At 51.9% G+C, this 17890-nt stretch overlaps 1 protein-coding gene across 1 annotated transcript; it reads right to left on the reverse strand.

Annotated features, from left to right (window-relative positions):
* Positions 1-316: 316 nt before the first annotated feature.
* Positions 317-12527, reverse strand: Tbx21 (T-box transcription factor 21). The gene is made up of 6 exons (XM_026387067.2): positions 12018-12527; positions 3167-3321; positions 2731-2852; positions 1928-2086; positions 1721-1782; positions 317-1519 (listed from the first exon to the last, which is right to left on the reverse strand). Exons 1-6 carry the CDS (start codon positions 12506-12508, stop codon positions 901-903), a joined length of 1608 nt encoding a protein of 535 aa, XP_026242852.1. The 5' UTR covers positions 12509-12527; the 3' UTR covers positions 317-900.
* Between the last annotated feature and the right edge of the window lie 5363 nt (positions 12528-17890).

The raw sequence follows: 17890 nt of genomic DNA on the forward strand, positions 1-17890 counted from the left end.
CATTACCTGAGTGTGGAGGGTAAGGCATGTAGCCTTGCTCTAACTCAGCCTATCCCCTGAACGAGGACACTTCAGGTTTCTAGCCAGGACCCCAGAAATGAAAACCCACAAAAAAGGTATGCTAGACCAGCCATCCCCAGATGAGTCCCCCAACCTGGCATGGAAGCAGGACACACTTCAACAGTTTCATGTTTATTTTCAGAAAGTGATGAACACAAAGAAATACATCGAGACATCACTCTCTGTGCAATAAATAGCTTTCCCCTCAAAAAAAAAAAAAAAAAAAAAAAAAAAAGACAAGGAAAAAGCACGTGCACATACAACCACCACAAACAGGACCTCACTTGGCAAGATGTGAACTGTCCCCCGTCCCAGCCCCTTCCTCTCTACTGCTCTGTCTTTGTCTCCAAGCAGGTGGGGCCCCCGGCCAGCTGCCCATTCACCTGAGTCCTCTCCCTGGCCCTGGCTGGGCAACTCCGTGTGTCTTTATTTTCAGATCAGGGATTAATACACTCACAAATAAAGCCACTGAAAGCGACTCCACAAAGAAGCAGAGCTGCCCTTCCCCATCTGAGCCTCCCACCCCACCAGAAGCCACAAAGCTCCTTTGTGTCCAAGACCTTGCGCCTGTTTTCTGTTCTCCATGGGAGCAACAGCAAGAAGCAGCACCAGGTACGTGACCGTAGTTTGGGCAGAGGAAGGAGCAGGCGACACTCCTCTGACATTTCATTGTGGAACAGGAAGTGAACCCCAGAATCCTTATGGGCCCACCTCTTCCCCAACTATATGGAGAAGGGACTGAGGGAGCCCGGGTCTTCTCCACCCTGCGTCTGTGATGGAGTCGGTTGGCACCCTCCAACCTACCAATACGGGATCTGTTCATTTCTCCCCGTCTTCGGCTCAATTTGGAAAATAGCTATAAAACTGGCTTTCGGCTTCCTTATCAAAAGGAGAAGGGGCCCCAGCAGGGGAGGAGCTGTCACCACTGGAAGGGTAGGGGGACACCCGCCTCCTCTTAGAGTCTCCTTCACCCAGTCCTGAGTCACTGGGCTCTGGCCGGATGGGGGTGACTTCGGTCCACAGCGAGGGGGAGCCCTGGTCCTCTGGCCCCCGCCCCTCAGAGGCTCCTGAACCAGGTTCCATGGGCAGAGTCCGCATGGGGCGGAACCAGCCAGCTGGGCCCATCTTTGGAGGGTACTGGGGAGCCACAGGCCAGCCAGCTCCAGGTGCCAGGACCTCCTGGCCTCGATAGTAGGACACGGTGGGCCCAGGGGCGGAGGGCAGGAATGCGGGCTTCATGCTGACTGCTCGGAATTCAGCCTCATAACTGTGGTCCCGGGGGGCCCCCAGCCAATATGGCTGGGATACCACATCCTTGGCCTGGCCAGGAAGCTCAGGGTAGAAGCGGCTGGGAACGGGATACTGGTTGGACAGGAGAGGTGAGTAGGGGTCTCCTCCAAGCAGTTGACAGTTGGGTCCAGGCGGGGAGGGGACGCTGGTGTCAACAGATGCATACATGCTAAGAAAAAAATTGAAAGGAAGATATGAGTCACAAACATAGCCAGTCACCCAGGTCCCTCCCGCCTGGTACACCACGTCCTTTCCCTGACCCTCCCTTCCTTGGTCTGCCCACCCTCCAGCACCCTCCCCACCCTCCAGGGCAGAGAAAGCACTAATCTTCTGGAGGGACCAAAAGTAAGTTGAACTCGGTGGCACTTACGACTCAAAGTTCTCCCGGAATCCTTTGGCAAAAGGGTTATTATCAATTTTCAGCTGAGTGATCTAGAGAGAGGGGAAACAGAGTCACCCAAAGCCTGAGTCTGGAGCCTGAGAACTTCCAAAATCCCTCCCAAAGAAGACGGCCGGCCCCAGTGCTGTCCCTCTGCCCTATCCCAGGCTCAGGCCCCCATGGCCTGGGCAGCCTCACCTCGGCGTTCTGGTAGGCGGTCACCGCAATAAACTGGGTTTCTTGGAAAGTGAAGATATGCGTGTTGGAAGCGTTGCAGGCGGACTCTGGCTCGCCGTCGTTTACCTCCACGATGTGCAGCCGGGGCTGGTACTTATGGAGGGACTGCAGCACGATCATCTGAAGAGGGAGTCAGGTGGTGGTGGGTGGGGAGGGAGTCCGATGAATCCGCTCCCTCTGCCGTGGCCTTAGGTCTGGATGCACAGCCCTGTGGAGCCCTCCTCCCCCATCAACGACTGGCCCTACCATGAGACTAGAAGGGCTCTGAGGTCATCTTGTGCCCTCCCCTGCCCTACCCCCAGGTAACTTCTTCCAGGTCTGCCAAATCCAGTTGCCTACGTCTTGGGGGCACCAGTTCTAGACTCCCGCCCCATTTTCCATCCCCAGAAGTCCATTGTGATCAAGAGATTAGCACAAGAGGGCCTTTTCCGGATAAGTGCACAGGATTTCGCAGTATGGAAATACTCCATATACATACCCTGGGATACTGGGACTGACTCTAGGCCCGTCCGAGTGACAAATCATGACAGCCTGGGACTCCTTGAAGAGGTCTCCAGGTTGGCTTGGCCTGTGTTGGCCTGAATGTGACCCCCACCTAGATTCAGCTTCCTCCCATATCATCTTCCTCCTCACATGGATGGGAAAGAACCAGAACTGAGAGGAAGGAAAGGGACTCTTCCAGAAGAGAATCCCCCCCCCCACCCCTCCTGTGGTCTAGGAGGTACCAGATTCCAGGTGGGTGGCTTCCAGGGTGGAGGTCCTACCTGGGTCACGTTATTGGAGGCTCCCTTGTTGTTGGTGAGCTTTAGTTTCCCGAATGAAACTTCCTGGCGCATCCAGTGGGCTCCAGTGTTGGGGGAATCTGGGTGGACGTACAGACGGTTCCCTGTGGACAGTTAACCTCTTAGGTAAGCAGCCCCCGGGGCAGACCCTTGGTGATGTGGAGCTTTCCCCATTCTGAAGGGGAGAAGAATAAGGAAAAGGACCAGACAGGGCAGGGCAGGGGGACAGCTGTGGCAGAGAACTGAGCAGGGGACAAGCTAGGACAAAATAGAAAAGTGAAGACAAACACAAGATAGAGCGGGGTGGGAAGGGATGTGGAATTCAGTCCTCCACACCAGGGACAATGGCTTGGGGATCCACCAGGGGGCGCCCGCTCTTGGAGAAAAAGCAAGCCCACGGCTCCCTAGGGACACATACCTGGCATGCTGCCCTCAGCCTTTCCGCACTGCACCCACTTGCCACTCTGATACCGCCAGTGATGCTGGTCCACCAAGACCACATCCACAAACATCCTGTAATGGCTGGTGGGTTCCAGCCCAGCCACAGTGAATGACAGAAATGGGAACATCCGCCTGCAAGAAAGAGAGCCCCCCAGGATCCATCAGCCCCAGCTCTCTGTCAGTCACCTGTGTGCACTTGGGGTGCTGGAGCCCGCCTCCACCCGCTCACCACAGCCAGCAGTGAAGGGTTCAGTAAGTTTGCCGGTCAGTTGTTAAATACAGCCATAATTAAAATTCAATTGTATAAATTTACAATTAAATACATTTGATGAAAATCCAAGGTAACCCATACTGAGAAATCATCACTTCCCATTACTTTACTAACTCTTGAGGTGACTTATGCCTATTGTACCCATGCAGTGAAGGTACAGAAGGTGGCTTGCTGCGCATCTCCCCCTCAACTCCATGTTCAACTACATACGTTGGTGGCCTGAAATCAGCCATAGTAGAATATTTATACGAGAATCAACAGTTATAGAGTTTGCTTTTTTTGGTGGGGAGGGGTACCAGGGATTGAACTCAGGGTCACTTGACCACTGAGCCACATCCCCAGCCCTATTTTGTATTTTATTTAGAGTCAGGGTCTCACTGAGTTGCTTAGCTCCTTGCTTTTGCTGAGGCTGGCTTTGAACTTGCAATCCTCCTGCTTTAGCTTCCCAAGTTGCTAGGATTATAGGCATGTGCCATCACTCCCAGCAGAATTTGCTTTTTTGCTCTCTCTCTCTCTCTCTGTCTCTCTATCTATCTATCTATCTTTCTGCAGGGCGGCAGGGATTGAGCCCAAGGACTTTTTAAAATGTTTTTAAAATGTTTTCCTTTCAGAGGTCTCTAACCTTAGGGTGTTTCCTAGCAGGGGCAAAGCACAGCCGTAATTTATAGGCCATTCCCAGCAGGTCCTTGTACCTCAGTCCCCATCCATCCTCTCCACTGTGACTCTTCCCACTCCGTGCAATGTGCTCCTAGCCCCAGGGCACCCACCACAGGCCGTCCTGGTCCCACACTCCTGGGCCTGACATCTGTACACCTAGTACAACCTGCCCCAGGCCTGGATCTCCAGAGAAGCAGCTATCATCCTAGGTGGACACGAAGCTTCCCAACCCCCTGAAAGAAGGTCAAGGTCTATCAAACACAGTCTTCATGCTCAAAGTATTGGTTTCCCAGGAAAAGCAGAGGAAGTTAGGGGCTGGGATGCTGTAGTATCCCCCACCGTGCCAGTTAAAGATTCAAAAAGCAAACCGTCTCCTGCCACCCCTGTCTCTACCACTTCCACCATCACTACTCCCATCATCACCATCGTTCCACTACCACCCCACTGTCACAACCACCGTCACCCTCACCACCATCTCATCACTACAACCACCACCAACAGCACCATCGGGACGGCTGCCACCTCCATGATCACCATTCCAACCACGCTCCCGCTAACCACCACTCCACCTTCCCCAAAGACACCACCTCTGGGGGCGCCAAGGCCATCCATCACCAGCTTGAATGGCTGAGCCTCTGTCTTCAAACCCAAGCAGGAAGAGCAGGGCTGTCAGAAGCGCCTTTCATGCCCACACACCTCCTCCTCCCATGGAAGTCCTGTAGCATGAGGTTTCCTGGCCGCTGAGTCAGGAAACCTGGGGAGGGAAAGTTCCAGGGGTCAAGGTACACTTTGGGGTGGGTCCTAGTCCCATAGCCAGGACCCTGACAATCTTGGGAAGGTCTCCTAGGAGGCTGCTGTCATATTCCTGTCTTCCCCAGACTCCTGAGCTGAGAAAAAGAAATTTCTTGGCCCCATAAGCTTGGATGCGTTAATTCTCAAACTAAAGCTTAGTTTTCTTCACCCATAAAATAACTCCTGATCATTTTTTCTTTGAAAATTGTTGAGAAGCTCAAAAAAAAAAAATATGAAACTCAGCTCATTTCTCTCCTGTCTAACCTCCATCCCACCTTCTCCTAGGCCCAGAGTTCTCAAAGTTCCCTGGCCTTGGAAGATCCTGAGCAAAGAACAGAGACCTGGTTCCAGGCTCTGGGCCCCAGGGGCTCAGCAGGCTAGTTGCCTGGAGGAATCAAAGTTTTGAGGGATTAGGCATTGAACAACCTGGAGTGAGAGAATACTCTGAACACATTGCTCTCATCAGTTCAATATGCAGTGGTGGGAAGGTCACTCAAATATTTCCTATATTGTAACTGGTTTCCTATTCAAACTTGTAGGAATAATGGAATCGAAGAGAACATTTTTTTTTTTCAGTGTTGGGGATAGAATCCAGGGCCTCACACATACTAGGCAAGTGCTCTACTACTGAACTATAAACCCAGCCCTGAAATCCACTTATTGAGCCTCTACTTATACACCAGCCAGTTCATCAATCCAGTCCTTGAGATAAAAAATGTTGTTTCCAATTTTATATTTGAAGAAACTGGGGCTTGGAGAAATTTGGTGACAGTACCCCCCCCCAGCCCCGGTTTTGTTTTGATAACAGGGATTGAGCCCAGGGGTGCTTTCCCACTGAGCCACATCCCCAGCCCTTTTTTATATTTTACCTAGAGTCAGGGTCTTGCTAAGTTGCTTAGGGCCTCGCTAAATTACTGAGGCTGGCTTTGAACTCACAATCCTCCTGCCTGGGCCTCCCAAGCTGCTGAGATTACAGGGGTGCGTCGCCACGCCCAGCTTCCATTCTGCTTTTATTACAAATAGCCGGAAATGGAGAAGACACAGATGGCATGCAAAAGGGAGAGGAAAACGGAGGTCGTCTGGGTTTCACCCTAAAAGTGCAGAATCATCACCAATTGGAATCTCTAAGTCACCCTCTAATTTACATGACACTTGCTTGAAAGGAACCAGGAATGGAGAATGGGTCTGGTACCACACTGAGCCCACCAAACCACTTACCATCCCATCCTCAGAGGACAGAGTCCAAGACTCCAGTTCCTCTGCTGCCCCTAAGAGCCAGCCTGCCTCAAGATGATCCACAAGGTAGCCAGTAACCAACCCCTGAGATCCGGAGCACCGGTTACGTGCTCCACCTCAGTTTTTTCAAATGCAAATTAAAATAACAAGTAAACACAGTTTTTGTCAGTTGTGTTTTAAAAATTGATAGCATCTACTGCTTAAGAGGATCCTCTCAGAAACTACTGGGATATAAATTGGGATCAGCTTTTAAGAGTGTATTCTGGCCAGGAGTGGTGGAACACACTTTTAATTCCAGTAGCCCAGGAGGCTGAGACAGGAGGATAGCCAGTTTGAGGCCAGACTCAGCAATTTGGTGAGGCCCTAAGCAATTTAGTGAGACCCTGCCTCAAAGTAAAAAATAAAAAGGGCTGAGGATGTGGCTCAGTGGTACAGTGCCCCTGGGTTCAATACCCAGTACAGAAAACAAAAACAAAAAAGAGAGTATTCAGGGCTGGGGATGTGGCTCAAGCGGTAGCGGATTCGCCTGGCATGCGTGAGGCCCGGGTTCGATCCTCAGCACCACGTACAAACAAAGATGTTGTGTCCGCCGAAAACTAGAAATAAATATTAAAAATTCTATCTCTCTCTCTCCTTCTCTCTCTCTCACTCTCTCTTAAAAAAAAAAAAAAAAGAGAGAGAGTATTCTGATAATGCCTTGTACTTTCCAAAATATCAAATGTGCTCAGGCTTCAAGGCCTCACTTCCTACCTTCTACATAATAGAAATCAGCTAGCCACTGGCAGACAGCTGCACCAAAAAGCAAAATGGAGGAGGCACAGTGGTGTGTGCCTGTCATCCTAGAATCATTTGAACCCAGATGTTTGAGGCCAGCCTGGGCAACATAGGCAAGGTCCTCACTTAAAAAAAAAGAAAGAAAGAAAGAAAGAGAGAAAAGAAAAGAAAAGAAAAAAAGTTGCTTGTATTTGCCCCAAGAGAAAGGAAGCCAGTCAGCCTAACAAAAAAGCAATCTTAAGCCTAAAAAGATTATTTTGTTTTATTTTATTTTATTTTGTGGTGCAGGGATGCTCTATCACCAAGCTCATCGCCAGCCCTCTTTATTTTTTATTTTGAAACAGCATCAAGGTGGGCGCACACCTGTAATCTCAATGACTCATGAGGCTGAGGCAGGAGGATCACAATTTCAAAGCCAGCCTCAGCAACTTAGCAAGGCCCTAAGCAAATCAGTGAGACCCTATCTCTAATAAAACAAAAATAAACAAGCACTGGGGATGTGGCTCAGTAGCTAAGTGCTCCTGGGTTCAATTCCTGATACAAAAAAAAAAAAAGCTTAATGAAACAGCATCTAAGTTGCTGAGGCTGGCCTTGAACTTAAGAGTCTCCTGCCTCAGCCTTCTGAAGACCTGGGATTACAGGTTTGCACTACTGTTCTCTGCTTAAAATTTAAAAAAATAAATAAATTTAAGATCCAAAAAGTGCTGGAAATTGGGAATGTGAAGAAAAGAAAATAGCAATGTTCGTGGGGTTAGAAGGGACCCACGTGGGACCGAATTTGTTGTTTTGCCAACTCCTAACTTCCCATACACAAACGCAAATGCAAATTGAGCTACTTAACAGCAGAGCTCCCCAAAGTTATCTTAATTATAATAATCAACCAATCACACCCAGATAAGTGGGGATTACCAGCAATTAATACACACCCACACACCCACAGAGACCAGGGCTCTCTCCCTCTACTAAGAATGTCTACCATCAGCTATTATACACTTGCGAGCACATTCACAACACACACACTCCACACAGAAACCCAAGCACAAGTCTGTGTGTGGCACTAGCAGGCTGCCCAAAGTCTCCACAAACACAAAAACTTAAACTTAAAAATGGGCCCATCCGCCATTTTGTTCTCCATTCCCCACTCCAAGCCCTACCTGAGCTGCCTTGACCAGCCTCCCCACAAGGAATCATTCTCTGCTCTGATCTATTTCCACCCATGGGTGACAGTATAACTGCTGCTGGTCCAAACCAAGGAGTAGGGCTAGAGTGGGTGGGAGAGGGAGGATCTGGGACGAAGTGAGTCAACTCAAGGATGAAAGGCTGCAGGGCTGTGGGTAGGCCTGGGGTGGAAGAATTTTTCAAAAAGAAAGAAGGCTGTGGGTGATGTGGTGGTGACTGCCAGGTCACTAGAACCCACAGGGGGGACAGGCCAGCTTGGCAAAGCAGGAGGACAGAAAAGAAGCTGTTCTCTGAGCCCAAAATTCGGAAACGAGAAGAAATGGCCACAGACTTCCCAGATCACCAGAGCCCAAGCTGAGATATGGGGCCCTTGCTGGGCTGGTGGGACTGAACTGGGGTGGTGTGTCTTCTGTCTCCCACCCTGAGCAGGGGGCCCCTGAGGCCTGATCCAAAGGGAGCTGTGAAAGGAAAAAGTGAGGAGCTACTGGGACCCAAAGGAGCCCCTTAGAATAAGTCCAATAATGTGAGAATGTAAAACACACCAACTTGCACATGTTTATGAAATGACAAAGGAAGCTGGGTGACATTTAGTTATTTATTTTCAAGTTTGCTAATGGTATTGTGTTAATTTTTTTTTAAGATCCATTTTTTACAAATGTGTAGAGAGCCTACTAATTACTATGTTACTAATACAGCTGTAGACAAGTTGGAGTGAGTGGAGATAAAGAAGAAACAAGCTGGGGACAGTGGCACATACCTATAATCCCAGCTACTCAGGAGGCTCAGACAGGAGGATTGCAAGTTCAAGGACAACCTCAGCAATTTAAGCAACTTGTTTCAAAATTTTTAAATATTTGAAAGGGCTGGGGATGTAGCCCAGTGGTAAAACACCCCGGGTTCAATCCCCACTACCACAAAAAAGAAAAAGAAACGACAAAATTGGACCTGTACTGACGACTCTTGAAATTGGATGATAGGTACATTTTTCAGTCTACTTTTGTATGTAGCAGGTTTTTTTTTTTTTTCTATAGTACTGAGTATTTAACCCAAGGGTGCTTTACTGCTGAGCTACATTCCCCAGTCCTTTTTTTTTTTTTTTTTTTTTTTGAGAGAGAGAGAGAGAGAGAGAGAGAGAGAGAGAGAGAGAGAATTTTAATATTTATTTTTTAGTTTTCGGCGGACATAACATTTTTTGTTTTGTATGTGGTGCTGAGGATTGAACTCGGGCCACATGCATGCCAGGCGAGCGTGCTACCACTTGAGCCACATCCCCAGCCCCCAGCCCCAGACCTTTTCAGTCCTTTTTCCTTTTTATTTTGAGACTCAAGTTGCTTACAGCCTCACTAAATTGCTGAGGTTGGCCTCAAACTTTTGATCTTCCTGCCTCTGCCTCCCAGGTTGCTGGGATTACAGGCATCCACCACTGCACCCAGTTTATAGTGGGCTTTTTTCTAATATATATTTTTAGTTGTTAATAGACTTTTGTTTTATGTATTTATATGCGGTGCTGAGAATCGAACCCAGTGCCTCACACATGCCGGGCAAGTGCACTACCGCTGAGCCCCAGCCCCAGCCCCTATAGTAGGCTTTTTCATAATTTAAAAAAAAAAAAAAATGTAGTGGGCATGGTGGCACATGCCTGTAATCCCAGTGACACTGGAGGCTGAGAGAGAGGATTGCAAGTTCAAGGTCAGCAACTTAGTGAGACCCTTAGGAACTCTGTGGTGCCCTGCCTCAAAATAAAAAATAAAAACCGCTGGGGATGTGGCTCAGGTTAAGCATCTTTGGGTTAAAAAAAAAAAAAAAAAGTAAGTTTAGTACATGCAAAGCCTTTGGTTCCATCCCCAACACACACACACACAAAAAAAAAAAAAATAGGAAAAAAAGTCTATAGATCTAAAAGGGAGACAAAGACAAGTGAGAATTATGTAGCAGGAACATACAAGGAAGCAGGAGGCCAGAGGAGTGCAGATGGTGATCCACACTCAGAAAATCCCCCTGAAGGACAGAAAGACACTGGTCCTGCTCCAGCCAGATCCCTGAAGTTCTGGCCGATGCTCCATTCACCCCAGCCCTCCAGACTGGAGCTGCAGAGGCCTGACAGTGCCATGGGGAGACCTTGCCGACCATACAACAAGGCAGAGGGTTAGGAGGCCCCACTTCTGATCTGCTGTGTGTTGGGGTGCAAGCACTAACTATCTGTGCACTTCTCAACAGCTAAACGGGGAGACTGCTTGGCCCACCTAAGACACAGTGAAATAATGGAAGTGAAAGCACTCAGTGCATCAAGCAAGGCCTTCAGACAGCATGGGTGGCCGTTTTTTTACTGGTGGCTATGGGGGTTTGAAGAAGGAAACCCAGGCAGATTCCCTCTGGGCTCTGGTGCCAGCTCTGCCAGCAATGGGTGTGCTGTGTAACCTCTGAAGTGTCTCTTGCTGTCTCTGGGTCTGTTTCCCTGTCAGTGCAGTGAGAAGGTTGTACGGCAACTTCTGGTTCCTTGCAATTCAGACGCATTGGGATCAGAAGCCACGGACACCCAGAGAGAGAGAGACTGGGGTTGAGAAGATGGAGCATTATCAAAGGCTGAGCCATAAAAGAAAGTGCCACCTTCCCTGGGTTCATCTCAAGGAAAGAGGCCCAGTTCAGCCATTTAATGCCTAGTCCCTCAATCCCAGGGCACTCACAGAAACTGTCCGGAGGGAAAATGAAGATTCTCTAGCGGTGCCTAGATTGAATACCCACCCCGGGCCCTGCGTGGCCTTCCCCCTTTCCCTCCTAGGCCTCACCCTTGGTATCTACTCTTCAGCATCTCAACCTGGGCCTCATCATCCAAGCCCACCAATGACACAGCCTCTGCACAGGAGCAACTCGATGGTTCCCCCTGTCCCTGCCCTGGGAAGGGCGAGTCCACACTTCAGACACGCAAGGCCCACTCAGGGTGTTGCTTACTAAACAATCACCACACAAACTGCAAGTTTCTCTTTCTTTCCTCACTCAGGAGGCTCTATGCGGAAGCAGCACCCTCAACCCCCTAATCCTCATGCTGGATTCAAAGGTTCAGGACCATGGAGCCAAGGGGCTCCCCCATCTAAGGGGCTGAATTAATGACTATCTGGGCAGGGGAGTGAGCAGGTTTTCAGGGGCTAGTCCCAAAGGGTGACACCTGCATGGGCTCTAAATGAGTTTCACCTGCTTAGGCCCCGGTGCCTATGCCTAGAGGGACCTGTACCCCCAATAAGCTTCAGTGTCCCTCTTCTTCTCCCCCCCCCCAACACACACACTCAAGACATATGATCTCAAAGTAAGGCCGGAAAGGAAAGTTGGCCAGGGCTTCTCCATGTCACCAAATCCCAGCCTCCCCCCACCCCCACCAGCACCAAGATTGCCCCAGCACACAGCAGCAAAAAAGCGAAGTGGGTGGCTGGACACGGCCGGCCCAGGAGAGAGAAGGAGAAGGCCGGGATGTCCATCCCAGCGCTCTAGTTTCCCACACTGAGGGGCCAAGAGGAGCCTTGCCCCGCAGGCTCAGATCGTCTGCTTCTCTGTTCGCTGCAAACCCCAGTCAGGCAGAGGGCTGGGCAGGGGCACGCACCAACTCTGGACGAAGCCAGAGTTACCTCTTCCCCTCCACCAAGGTAACTTCTTGCGCGCACACATCCGTCTCCTTTTTGAGTTCTCTGGCTGTTGGCGAAATTCCCCGGGCGAAACCGACCCCTTAAGAGCTTTCCCCGTCCTCACTACAACCCTACCCTCTGCCTCCTCAAGCTTAAGCCAAAACGGCAAAGAACACGGACACACTATCGATGTCTAGCCAGGGGAGAAAAAAAAAGAAAAAGAAAGAAAAAAAAAAGTCCTTGTTCCGGCCCAGGCACAGAGGCTCTCGACCGCTCCGCCCCGCGAGCTAGCGCTGCTCACTCACCGGCCCTGCTTGGTAATGATCATCTCCGTTTGGTGCTGATTGAACTTGGACCACAACAGGTGGTTGTTGAGCGCGACTCTCAGCTTCCCCGACACTTCCAGCCCCGCAGGCAGCCCGTAGTCTTCGCGCGATCCTGGGTAGAGCCCAGCCCGCGGGTCCGGGGCGGGGTAGCCATCCCCGGGCTGGTAGCTCTCCGTGCCCGCCGGCGGCGGGAAGGGTTCGCCTGCGCCGGGGAAGCCAGCCGCCTGGGGCCGGGGCGGATAGGCGTAGGCTCCGAGGAAGCGTCCGGGCGGAGCCGGCACCAGGGCGCCCCCGGCGTAGGGCGCCCCCAGGCTGCCGCCCCCACGACGGTCGGTCGCGTCCTGAGCGCCTGGCTCCGAGTAGAAATAGCGGTGCTGGGGGTCGGCGCCCGGCGCCCGACCCTCGTCACTCGTCGGCATCGGCTCAGTGCCGGTCAGCATGTCTCTGCAGCCCGGCTCGACGATGCCCATCCGGGGCGGGCTGGGCACCTTCCCGCAGCCGTCGAGGACCCGTCCCTCCCCGCGTGGGGGCAGGCGAGAGGGACGCGGGGGCTGGGGCGGCTGGGGGCGGGACCGGGGGCGGGGTGGGGGCCCCACCGGAGCCTGGGCTGGGGCGCCTGGCTCCCGCGCCCGCGTTTGGCAGGCGCGCGGCAGTTACCGGGCTCCCTCTCCAGCGGGCCGCTGTCACTAGCGTCGCGCGGCCTTTGCTGTGGCTTTATGAAGCTCTCGGGTCCCCCACCCCACCATCTCGGCCCCGCCCCGCCTCACCCCGCCCCCTCGTGGCTAATACTCTGGCGAATCCTCCGCTGTTGGCCAAGACTGGAGGGCCCCCTGCACAGTGCAGATGAGCGAACCCTGAAACTCTGCTTGTAGACCTTGCCCTCTGGCAGAATCAATCCCGCCACCTGAAACACTGTCTATTTCTCTCCCCTCAAACTTCGGGGACATTTCACTCATTCTTGAAAGCTCAGCTCAAGAGACCTCTCCTACAGGAGCCTGTGAGGATGGCCAAGATGGGACTAGCTGGACATTCTCACCCCGTTGGCAGGCTCCAAGCTGCCTCAACATAAATATTCAAGAGATAGCTACTGTGCCCAGGCTCTGTGCTAAGTGACTTTGCATGAAGCCATTTCCCTCCTTTTCCAACCAGAGGCCAGGGTGGGCTCTGTCTGGGCATCTTGTTCAGGAGCAGACCTGGAACTTGGTGGGCAGCAGGGTCTTTAAAGGGGATTGTCTTCTCAACGGCCCATACCAGGTTGGCACAGCCCTGGACTCTGCTGAGCAGGGCTAGGCTGGTCAAATCTGGGCCCCCCCCCAAAAAAAAAAACTCTCAAACGTGGGCACTGGAAGCAGTATTAGGCTACCAGGGCTCAGAGTCCCTGCTTGTGACTCTGTGTACACATGACCTGGACAAGTCACTTCCCTTGCCTGAAAATCATCCTCACAGGTCTCAACATGGACTAGGGAAATAAACACATCTGCTTTTGCGAGTGGGGTGCCGTGACACCAGCCAGTATCAGTGTGTAGCACTTTCCAGTCTGGATGGAAATCGGCTTGGAAGAGTTCAGAGTTGGCAGACAGGAAGGAAGCCCAGCACATGCTCTGGTGGCGGCCTCAGCTGATGGCTACAGAGGCGGGTCTTTTTTGATTTTTCTTTTCTGCTACTATAGGCACACTTTTTAATAAAAAGTATCCTTACTTTCTTTCGATGAAAAATAGCACTATTGTGGGTTGTCCTGTGTATAAGGATATAAGCTGTACAGAAAAGGGAAAGCTTTATGTAGCAAATCTTTCTCAAACATTAGCCCCCAAAGGCAAACAGAATTAACATTTTGGTGGGCATCCCTCCAGGTGTCACTCCTACACACTGCCTCTCTGTCTCTGTCTTCTGCACATACACACAAATACATAATTTCTATAAACATGTACATGATGTTTTGTAGTGTTTTTGTTTTTTTTTTTTTTCACTCAACAAGGTGTCATGGAATTTTTTTTTTTTTTTTTTTTGCAAATCAACATGTAGAGATTTACATTTTAAAGAGTGTTTTTGAAAACTAAAACAGTTTCATCATGTTAAAGGTTAACTTCTCTCTCCCCCATTCCTGCCAGCCCTAATTCTCCCCTAGGGGCCAGCCCCATTTCTATATTTTTGTCCCAGCCCAACAGGGCTTCACCCTGAGGGGCCCACGGGAGCTCTCTGCTCCCAACTAGAGCTGAACCAAGAGGCAGGCTGGCAGGCGAAGGTGAAACCTGGGGACCCCAGGAGGCGGGCATGACCCAGGGAGGGTGGGGGAGAGAGAATCAACACATCCCTTGAGGATGGAGACCAGATACATAACAGCACCAGAAACCCAGGTCTGGTCTCCTCCCCTGCCCTTTACCCACATGTCTCCAAGCCTTGAGGAAGGCAGAAGCTTCTGCCTGCTGTTCGAAGTGGGGTAGCATAGCTTGAAAGAGGGTGACCTTGCCCTTGGCCACTTTTTGTAGAACATTAGAGATTTCCGTAAGACTCACCTGAATGATTTCCCCAGGAGACATGAGACTGTTGAATCCTGCCACTTCTTTGGGGAGGGACATTTTTACTAAGTGGTTGACTGTAGAAGGCCAAATGGAGTCTTATTGCTCCTCCTCTCTCCCTCTCCTCTTTTTCACGCTAATCTTCAGGTCAAGTGGTCCATCCCCCTGCTTCTGAACAGGATGGCCTGACTTCCCACCCAGCTTTCAGAGCAGGAGGGGTTACGAATCTCAGAATCAGGTGGCCCTGGGAACATGTCTCTGGAGGATAAGGGGAGCTGGAGTGGTCTCCCTATAACCTAATGGGCTGTAAGAGGGTCTTACAGCCTGTCTCATTAACCCCAGATTCCTCGCCCATCTTCCTCCAATTTCTTCCACCCAAAAAAGAAAGTGCTTGTGAAAAGCGGGGGCTGAGTGGCCCTGGTGTCACCACTGCCAGTCCCGCCCCTCTGCCAGCTTAGGTGAGAAGAACCCTGGCAGTGACACCTCCTCTTCCTGCTGCCACCTCACCCCCTTCCCAGGCCCCAGGGCTGGAAAGGTGGGAAAAAGGAGCTAGGAGACAAGGCCCCCTGGGACCTCCTCATTTCTCTTCTAGAACCCATCTGCTCGCTGAGCATCCAAAGGCTGGCCCCAGTGGGGTGGGAATGAGAAACCCAGGGTGGGGCCCGGGAGGGGGGAGAGTCTCCAACCAGCATTAGACTCTAAGAGACAGGCTGGATTGCAAATATGGGAATAGAATGACTTACCAAAGTCACACACCCCAAGTTAGCCTTGTACGCTGGTCTCTTGACTCCTGGCCCAGTGTTCTTTCCCCAAGAGTTCGAGAGAGTCATAATAATGAGTGAAAGGCCAGGCACAGTGGTGCACACCTGTAGTCCCAGCAGTGTGGGAGGCTGAGGCAGGAGGATTGCAAGTTCAAAACCAGCATCAGCAACTTAGGGAGGCCCTGTCTCTAAATAAGAAATAAAAGGGCTGGGGATATGACTCATTGGTATAAAGCCTCTGGGTTCAATCCCTAATAATAATAATGATGATGATAATAATAATAATAGAAAACAGAAAAGAAGATTGCCCCTGCACCCCCACTTTGGCCCTGGCTCGCTTGCTCGGCTGTCCTCTGAAGTATTCTAAACTTCCTTTTGAACAAGTTGCTTCCCATCAAGATTCAAAAATTATAGGTGCTGCCCTGAGTCACCCGGCACTGCTCTGCCCCTGCTCCACATTGTGCCGGGAAGCTACCGGGATGTGGATTTCTGGGACTTGCCTCTGGAGATTCTGATTCCCAGGCCTGCAGCGGAGCCAGAATCTGCATTTTAGGGTCCGGGTGAAGCTGGGCACCAGAGGCTTGCAGGCCCCCTCCCCCGGGACTCTCCTACCTCCAGGTCGGGCCTGCGGGTCACTGCAGGGTGGTGCTGCAAGGTGTGAGGAGGATGGTGACAGTTGAAAAGGGCAGCCACAGGCGCTGGACCAGATGATCCCCCGCCAATCCACGAGGCGGCTTGAGGGCGGAGGGCCCCTCTGGAGACCTGGAAGCCTCCTGGATGGGCTCATACTCAGCTAGGGCTGAGAGGTGGGTAGGGGGGGTTGGGGGAGGGGACAGACAGCGGGTGGCGAACACTCAGAGCACAGGGTGCCAGGACCCAGGATTTCTGCCCTCCAGCCTTGGAGGCTTGGAAGGGGGGGTGGGTGGAGGGTAAGGTGTGAGGGGAAGAGGAAGCAAAGGGAGAACTTGAGAGTGCATTTCTGAAAGAGATTCAGAGATGGAGAGGGACAGGGACCACAAATATGGACACCCAGAAGGGGACTCATGGGAATGCAAGAGAGAAGAAAGGGAGAGAGACGCCCCATCTGTGAAAGGGAGGTCCACAGAGGCGGGGAGGCTTTGAGGCACCAAAGGCCATGCAGAGGGGAATGGGGTAGACGTAGTCAGCTGGCTGGATTGGAAGCCCAATTCCAACCCTCGCTGGCTGTGCGACTTGGTGGAGTATCTTAACCTCTCTGGTTTCCTTGTCAGTAAATGGAGCTCATTGATTTTCTGCCAGGACTAATTCTGTCTGTAAAGGTCAAGGGGCTCTGTCCTAAGGCAGGAGCAAAACAGAGGAACAGGCTGAGCTGAACTGACCCTCTTTCCTCTCCTCCTAGCTACCTGATCATCCCTTCTTTCCCTCTGACTCACAGGCTTATCCATAAAGGGTCCCTCAAATCCATCCCCCAGCCTCCACGTAGGGCCTTGAGCCAAAAGAGAACCCTTCTGTTCAGAAGATGCCATGGCAAGAGGGGACAGGCCTGCCTCTGACGCCTGCATACCATTCCCTGGAGTCTCCAGAGCTCAGGACTGGGATAAATCAGACCCTGGGGACTCTGGGGTCACCAATGAATGAGGATCAGTCTCCACCTTGAAAGAGGTCCCGTCAAGGTGACCCAGGGCCATCGTTCTCCAGCCCCTCGGCCCACTGCCCCTCAGGTGTGGACTCACAACACGCCCACCTGTGCACACGCATCATGCCCACACGTGTGAACACACTCCACACATGGAGAAATCCCTGTGGTCCAGTCCCTCAGCCCTACCCCTTGCTCCTGTCCCCATCCAGCCTCCCAGGGATCCTTGGGGCATCTGACTCTGCCCGTCTACCAGCCCTGAAACCCCACCCCCACCCAGGCCCAGACTGCCAGACCTTCACCAGGCATGGCCGGAACCATCGGATTAACAGCCAGGGAGGGGTGAAGGAGTGACAGCACCTGTAGATGCCCCCCACCCCCGCCTGCAGTGACAGCTGCAGGAGTTCTGAGTCCCAGCACCCAGCACCAGGTGGTCAGAGTGAACACAGAATAGAGAGATGATCCCAAGGTCAAGGGCTCCAGGCTCACATCCCCAGGTCGCCCTTGGAAGCTCCCAACACTGCCTTGTCCCAGCCAGAAGCCCCTTGCCCTCTGACTCCAGATGACACCTGAGCCTGCACTTCAGTCCCTCTCACCCACCGTGGGCATCCTCTCTGATTTTCCATCCTCTCTAGATCTACCTACTCCACCCAGCTCCTCACATAAGACCCTCACCCCACACACCTCCCCAAGTGGTGTGCAGGGAGACTATGGCTCCCACTTAATGTTTCAAGGGACATTAAGACATTGGGCACTTGAATACCTCTGTCATCGTGGGACATGCCAGAGTATGCTTCAGGGAGGCCCTGGGGAGAGGCTGTGCCCCCCCTTCCTGGGGAATCTCAGTAGACAGGCCTTTAATCTCAGACAGGAAGCAGGGTCTGGTTACCAAGTTGGGGGGGGGGGGTGCCCAGGGCTTTGGGTGAAGGGAGCTGGGGGAGGAGGGAGGGAGAGAAGCCC

Source organism: Urocitellus parryii, chromosome 7, assembly GCF_045843805.1.
Source record: "Urocitellus parryii isolate mUroPar1 chromosome 7, mUroPar1.hap1, whole genome shotgun sequence".
NCBI lineage: Eukaryota > Metazoa > Chordata > Mammalia > Rodentia > Sciuridae > Urocitellus > Urocitellus parryii.